Raw genomic sequence first — 7,431 nt, 5'->3', positions numbered from 1 at the left:
ACTTAAAAAAAGTTTGAGTCTTATATTAAAAAATTATACCTATATTTTATAAATAGCTACACATTATATCTATGAGGCAATATGCACACAACTTTCACTTGGAAGTAAAAATACATTAAACTAGCGTTGTCAAAATTTCTCATTCACAAATCAATCTTATTTCATCAAGAAAAAAACATTGTTTATTTACTTAAAAAAATGTAAGTATAAGTAATATTTTTTTCAAATTAAAAATCATTCAATCGAAAACAAAATTTGTCAATACATACAATATAAAATAAGATTTTGAATTCATTATAATGCTAATATTAAATCCTTTCTTTGAACTTTGTATATGGAACTAATAATTATAAAAATATATGTTTTATATATCGTATTGCTGCTTCAAGCTAAAGGAGTATAGAAACACTAATGTTCGGAAATAAATATTTCTATCGTCATAATTTTATTTAAGCAAAATTTCTATATCAAACTTAAAAACTTTTGCTTTCATATTAAATAATAATAATAATATGTGAATCACAATATTAATAAAGCTCAAACATAATGTAATGTTTGAAATAAACATTCTAAAATACATACCATTATGTATATATAGATACACATATAAATATGGATGCATAATCAAAATTTGGAGAGAAGTTTGAAAAAATTATTCATCATAGACATCATAAATCTCATCATCAGAGACATGGCCCCGATTCAATTGAATAAAATGATCCCAATCCGTGATGCTCTCTAAAGAAATTTCAGTATTTAAAGTGTATTGTACTCGCATGTTCCAACCTAAAAATAAAAAATGAAACCATTACTACAAATTTTAACTTCATTACCATTTCAAAAACATTCACAATTCACAAAATGAAACAACTTACCAATATTATCTTGCACCACATTATCTAGAATCTTTGAAGCCTGTCGCCTATTAGGTCTCCACATCTGTGGGCTATCTTTATCAGGACACAAAATTCTTAAAGATGTGTGGCTAATGACAGCATAATATCCTGTTGTAGGATCCCATTGAAATAAACAAGAGGCTTCATAATGTTTGCGGTGTGTAAAACAATCACCAGCAATACATTGATCACAGCGCAATACTGATAATGGTCTCCTATATATAGCAGGAATAGCTACTACATGTAGTAATAATATGCATGTGATGCCACTAATTGGAGAAACCTATAAATGGTTATACTTTTTAATATTACATAATATAATCGTAATGTGCAATTAAAAAAATAAATATTTTGTATTCAAACTATGAATCCATACATATACAAATATTATTATTACCTTTAAAATTTCACTGTACCAATCTTGAATGCACTTAAAATATTTCTTTTCCTTCTCACATAGTTTGCAGGAAACCAAGTAACTAAAAGTCTCCAGATCAAAGGATTGTTGAGTGATAACAACAATAGGTTCTTTCTTGATCAAGTCATTGGATTCTTCTTGTGATACGGCTTGGAAATCATTGAGAGAGAGCGGCAAATATACATGAAAAGTGGCAGGTAAACTTTCACCTACAGTGGCTAAAGTTAAAACAGTACGTAGTGTAAGTAATTAATTGGACTTGCTATATTTTCAAAACCAATACCTAATTATCAAACATTTATGAAATCATATATATTATATTATTTATTTATTTATTTAAGCCACTAAGGTTGTTACACCTAATATTAAAATATTTTAAACTCTTAAAAATGCTGAATTATTTATTTAAATTGAACTACTAATCAATGCATAAACCTTTAAATTTACCAGAAATTTCATCTTCTTCACCCGAAGTTTGTCTTTCAGAAACATCTGCCTTATTTTCAACAAAATATCTTATATGTGTAATCGAGCATTTGTAAGAATCTTCATCTTCTAAGACCAGCAATGATTTTCTTTTAAAACAAGGTGGTGAATTTACAATATATTCAGGTAAAACCAAACTTGACTTACTATCTGAGCTATTACTTAATTTCTCATTGAAATCTTTATTCTGTTTAGCATCTCTATCATTTAAAATATTCAATGTCTGAGATCGCTGATAATTAGAATTTGTTGTTTCATGCAGAACTTTATTTGTGTTAGCCCCTAGTTTCATGTACTTATTCCATTTTAAACCAAAGTAATCACCAAGTGTATCCTCATGATATTCATACCTCCTATCAGCCAACCTACGTTTCCGAAATATTCCAATTTTTTCACAATTCTCAACCTCTTCAACAAATTCATAAGTTTTATCAGCTTTCTGATTATTCTTTGATTCTATAACATTAGGGATGATTTTATTATCACTTTGTTTAATAGTTTCCTCTGGTCCTCGAAGAGTTTCATCCAAAGATATATTCAATAAATCACTAACACTACACTCATTCTCATCTTTAGAACTGCCAGCAGTTGAATTTTGTTCACAATAAGTTCTTTCATTAGATTTTCCCATAGTGAGAGATTGACAAGTCAATAATTGCACATCCAAAACATGCATGAGTGCACCTGTGCTCACAACTATTTGACCAGGACGCCTCATATTCACATGAGGTTTAAAGATAGGTTCAAAAGACCCACAATCATATTCAGTATGCGCCAAAATTTTGTGTCTAGTACATAAAGAACGACCTTCAAGACCTAAAATATATAATTATTTAAAACCAAACATGCTTTAATAACACGATCAAACTATTATTTTGTTCTAAAATGTGTGTTGACTTTTTATTAGCTTTCTTAATAAAGTAAAACTGTTATAAAATAATATGTACAGTCTAATATTATAAAAAAAATGTATTGATAAAATACCTTTATTGGATGTGGATTCCTTTTTGCATGAAGAACATCCTACAGAAGGTACTGAAACCCATGTTATGTGACCAACATTATCACAGGAGTTAGTCATACAACCATGGCGACCACAGTCATTATATCTACAATAGAAATGATTTATTGCAATTGGTTATAGTATGATTCAACAAATAATGATTGTCTTACCCGTGAACTACAAGAAGCCAAGGCATAGATTTCCATTGTACCATTGTAACATGCTGATAATGACCAAATGCATTAGAGGCAAATAAAGGAACTGAATGAACTATATAACAAGGATTATGGGGCCTAAAACCCCAGAAATATAACCTGGAAACAGATAAAACAATATTCTCATTAAATTAACCATTTAGAGTATTAATATTTTGCTCATATTTTCATAATCGTAATTTGATGTCTGATGTACTATGTATTTAGTAGAAATTTGATAGATTACAAATAGTAATACAAATATACAACTATGAAAATAATTGAGAAAAACTTATTCTTTAAATACAAGATAATCTTATTAAACGATTCTTATTTATGTATAAGATGAATCGATAAATAATAAAAATAAAAATTCTCTCTTATTTTACCTGTATTCTAATTTATCAGTCAAAAAAACATTTTCTTCACTATCCGCAGGAGTCCATACTTCAGTATAACTTAATAAAAATTGACCACATGCTGTTAAACCCATATAAACATGATTGCTAAAATTTGAATAAAAATTTAATTAAAACAATATATAATTATTTATAAAAGTAATATTATGTAATAATCTCATACTCTAATATTTCTGTTGGCAATATTTCCGTTTTGAGACAAAACCTCAGATGATCAGGAATTTCCATGAATGGCGCTTCATACTTTACTCCTCTGTGCACTGAAAATTCTCCAAACATCTAAAATGAAAATAATGCTTTTAAACAGGTCTATGCTAAAGATTTGATATGATATAAATATTTAATGTTTTATGCATATGCTCCAATGTGAATACAAATATAAAATATGAAAAAAAAATTACATGTTAATATAATTTTGTTATTTAACCTATTAATCTAAAAGATTCTAGGCTCTATATCAACAAAGAAATAATTATTAACAGTTCATGCAATATAGTATAAATAAATCTAATAATTGTAAACTGATATAAATTTGAAAATTATTATTAATATGATAATTGTCAACTATTTATATATACAAATACTTTTACTATTAAATGAGACATGCCATAAAATTTACCTGTCTATTCATTATTTTATTGATAATATTATGACTTTTCTTTTTCTTAGATTTTTGTTGGTCAGAAATAACATTGTTTTTCCTGTTTGTCTTGCAAGGTAAAGGCTTCTTATTTATATTAATATCCCTAGCTATAAAATCCCATAGTTCTTGAAATTTTAATGCATCTCTGTTCATCTTCACGATATTGCTATCCTTGCTATCTATAATCCTTGACGAATATCTTCTAAGGATATGATGCTTAAAATGACATTTGTGTAGAAATAGTAAATCAAAACCTAGCCTGAAATTCTTTCCATCAAATATCCATTTAGGCTTTATATGGCACTTGAAAAATGCTAAATTTAGAAACAAAGGTGAGTTTGCGGTGAAAATCCAGGAGCAAATGATATTGCAAAACTACCCTTGCAAAAGGATACATGATAGAACTACCATTTGTAATCTTTACAACTTCAGATGAGATGATAAACATAGAAACAAAGTGAATGGACGATCTTTGACAACTTCGTATAGATGGCGCACCTGTATGATTGGGGGTGAAACCCGGTTAGAAATAATAACAAAATTGTTATTGTTTTGAATTTACACAAAGATAAAGTAGAGTATACACGTGTGCAAATTATAATATTAAAAATGTACACGTGCGCAAATTATATTATTAATCACAATTTAAAAAGTTTATTATATTTTTTGCAACTTATATCAATAGACATATTTAAATACTACAAAAACTATTTTTCATAATAAATTGGTATATATTTCCACCAATAAATTCTAATACTAAATAATTATTGCAATAAAGACTGAATATTTATTTAATATCAGATTTATTTGTGTTTTTACACATTTGCATTTGTTCATTTTATATATACAAATTTTAATAACAAATATAATCAAATAGCAAACGATAAAATATAAAACTTATTTATAAAAAATGCTTTTATATGGATAAAAATATGTTTTTCCTATACAAAATATAGGCAATGATGACCCACAATCCCGTGTTCCAAAGAGCTTCTATTGTCAAAATATAATGCGTATTCATATTTCCTATTTTCCAATGAAATGGAAAAAGCGCATGAGCAATAGAATGTCCGACATACATAATAGTAGAATTCATTCCTGGTTTTAGAAATGGGTTTCCTCCCCAAATTAATAAGACATCAATTAAAAGATAGCAAGTAGAAAGCAGGAAAAAGGCAAAGCAGGCAGTTATAAACACAAATGATAATGACCTGAAATTGAATGCATATTGTATTGTTTATATTACATATATATATATATATATATATATATATATATATATATATATCTTACCAAAGGTTTTTATTCACTGGAATTAAGCCTTCTTCTTTAGAAAATCCACAAAGAATACCACCAATTAATCCTGAGACCACACTCCATATGATCCAACGTAAAATTCTATCTTTCCATAACTTATGAAAAACAATTATAGTACCAGCATGCACTCCCAAGAAAACTTGCAATATAGAAGTTAAACATCCTGAAAATAATATTGATATTGTTATGTATATGTATGATTATGATATTTATGCACCTTCTATTAAAAATACCTAATAATCCTTCAGGATCAAATGGTCCAGATAAATAGACTTTGTTAGATGTAGGATGCTGATACATATGCTGACCTAAAATTTGTCTATCAATATATCCTACAGCTCCTCCAACACAGTTGAAATTTGAGCCATTACTTTCTATCCCACCAGGTCCTAAATACCCCCTTCAATAAAAGATATTAAAGCAGGTGCTAAGTGATTTCTCAAAACCTATTACATTTTACTTACTTGGGGCAGTTGGGTACTTCATAAAGATATACAAGGCAGCAATATGTTATACTATAGGAAAGATTACTAGCCATTGTGGTAATATACATATAAATCAGGAATAAGATTTAAAACCCTGCTTGTATAAACATTACTATGCCTTTTGAACATTAAAGCTGCTACTGAAGCAACTACAAAGTAAGATATTCCAAATCTTTGTAGAACTCCCATAACTCGAATCAATGTCAAATTATTCTGCCCTCCAGAAGTGTTAAGCATAACTCCTAAGAAAAATAGGATCAAGGAACGCTACAAATAATTTTAACAGAATTGGTGACAAATTATTTCATTCATTAATTTCTGCATAATGGTAAAAACTTACACGCAGTATATTTAATAAAATGTTTTTGCGAGGAGTATTTTTTCGTAGCTGTGATAGTATGGAAATTGGAATACAAACACCCATTATCCATAAAAAGAATGGAAAAACAAGATCTGCTACATGAAGCCCATTCCAAGTAGCGTGTTCTATCCACCAATAATGACCGCCACCACTATTAACAAATATCATTAACACGATACTTATTCTGCAAAATTAAATAGTTTAATAAATTAATTCACACCCAAATATTGAACTTGTCAATTATCCAAACAATTACCCTCGAAAAGTATCTAGAGATTTCACTCGCTTTTTTTCTTTTTCTACTCCACCATCCAATTGAGGAACATTTCTTCGATATTTTTTCCATAATATTCCAGACAAATTAATTAGGGTCAATAAAATCACAAGTGAAAATAAAATTACAATCAGTGCTTGAACGAAAAAAAAGTACATTATATACTATGATAAGATTTAAATAATTAAATAATGCACATGTTTTGAAATGCTTACGGTAATAAATATTAACTGCTTCCTTAGCTGTTGTAAATAAACATTTATCTTCTGCAATTAACAAATTGTATACTCCAAATTCACCTACATCAGGCGATACTCTGCATATGATTGCTCTAAAAAATACAGTAGGAAGATTTATTTCAGAACAGTAAGTTCAAACAAACGATTTGATTCATCTGTGTTTTTTTTAAATATACTGATTGATTATGAAGTTTTAATTCAAAAAACTTGTACGTTGTTATTTTAGAGTTAGAGAGATTTTAGGCAATGCTCTTACTCGTCTTGCTTGGCTTGAAATTGCTGTTTCCTAAAAGTATTTATTTTGACCAGAATATTTCCATTAGCAGCTAAGGATGTTAAATTGGTAAATGGACACTAAAAATAAATTACGGTAATTATAAACATTTTTTTAGTGAGTAGAAGATCATTGAATAATAAATATTACATTATAACAATCTTCAGAAAGATGCTCTACATCAACTTTTCTGCCAAGTTTTGAAGTAATATTCAGATAAGCCTCATCAACTTTTAGTTCAGTTAAGTCAAGTTTTTCAAATATTTCTTGACCAGGATTTTCAAACCAAGACATGACTACGTTTATATATTTTTCAATTTGTATATTTCTTTCAACGTTTCGTTTTTCAAGAAAAGTAAATACAAACAGCTGTCAAATGGCTGTCAAGCTTTCTCTTATCACAACACTGTCAGTTATAAATT

The 7,431-nt window shown here is 28.1% G+C and overlaps 2 protein-coding genes across 2 annotated transcripts; both read right to left on the bottom strand.

Annotated features, from left to right (window-relative positions):
* Nucleotides 1-652: 652 nt before the first annotated feature.
* Nucleotides 653-4,416, bottom strand: LOC113381487. The gene is made up of 9 exons (XM_026620385.1): nt 4,036-4,416; nt 3,580-3,695; nt 3,387-3,503; nt 2,974-3,117; nt 2,785-2,909; nt 1,762-2,616; nt 1,294-1,532; nt 876-1,179; nt 653-786 (listed from the first exon to the last, which is right to left on the bottom strand). Exons 1-9 carry the CDS (start codon nt 4,210-4,212, stop codon nt 653-655), a joined length of 2,211 nt encoding a protein of 736 aa, XP_026476170.1. The 5' UTR covers nt 4,213-4,416.
* Nucleotides 4,417-4,975: 559 nt separating this feature from the next.
* On the bottom strand, nt 4,976-7,307 carry LOC113381482 (heparan-alpha-glucosaminide N-acetyltransferase-like). The gene is made up of 10 exons (XM_026620382.1): nt 7,160-7,307; nt 6,992-7,089; nt 6,712-6,827; nt 6,479-6,632; nt 6,202-6,406; nt 5,935-6,128; nt 5,841-5,891; nt 5,610-5,776; nt 5,353-5,539; nt 4,976-5,270 (listed from the first exon to the last, which is right to left on the bottom strand). Exons 1-10 carry the CDS (start codon nt 7,301-7,303, stop codon nt 4,976-4,978), a joined length of 1,611 nt encoding a protein of 536 aa, XP_026476167.1. The 5' UTR covers nt 7,304-7,307.
* Nucleotides 7,308-7,431: the final 124 nt, after the last annotated feature.

The sequence above is a fragment of the Ctenocephalides felis genome, unplaced genomic scaffold (assembly GCF_003426905.1).
Source record: "Ctenocephalides felis isolate EL2017-DRISC unplaced genomic scaffold, ASM342690v1 CF-g0.4_SCAFFOLD_00845, whole genome shotgun sequence".
Lineage (NCBI taxonomy): Eukaryota > Metazoa > Arthropoda > Insecta > Siphonaptera > Pulicidae > Ctenocephalides > Ctenocephalides felis.
The sequence above is the reverse complement of the archived record's forward strand: the minus strand, read 5'-3'. Positions and strand labels throughout refer to the sequence as shown.

What these genes read in the sequence shown, in the direction of transcription:
- LOC113381487 (XM_026620385.1), bottom strand. Translation starts at nt 4,212, where the DNA reads ATGAACAGAGATGCATTAAAATTTCAAGAACTATGGGATTTTATAGCT. An exon ending in GGTACAGTGAAATTTTAAAG is followed by an intron (nt 1,180 to 1,293) that starts GTAATAATAATA and finishes AACCATTTATAG; the next exon opens with GTTTCTCCAATTAGTGGCAT. An exon ending in TGTGGTGCAAGATAATATTG is followed by an intron (nt 787 to 875) that starts GTAAGTTGTTTC and finishes TTTTATTTTTAG; the next exon opens with GTTGGAACATGCGAGTACAA.
- LOC113381482 (XM_026620382.1), bottom strand. Translation starts at nt 7,303, where the DNA reads ATGTCTTGGTTTGAAAATCCTGGTCAAGAAATATTTGAAAAACTTGAC. An exon ending in TTTCAAGCCAAGCAAGACGA is followed by an intron (nt 6,828 to 6,991) that starts GTAAGAGCATTG and finishes TGTATTTTTTAG; the next exon opens with AGCAATCATATGCAGAGTAT. An exon ending in TGATCCTGAAGGATTATTAG is followed by an intron (nt 5,540 to 5,609) that starts GTATTTTTAATA and finishes TATTATTTTCAG; the next exon opens with GATGTTTAACTTCTATATTG.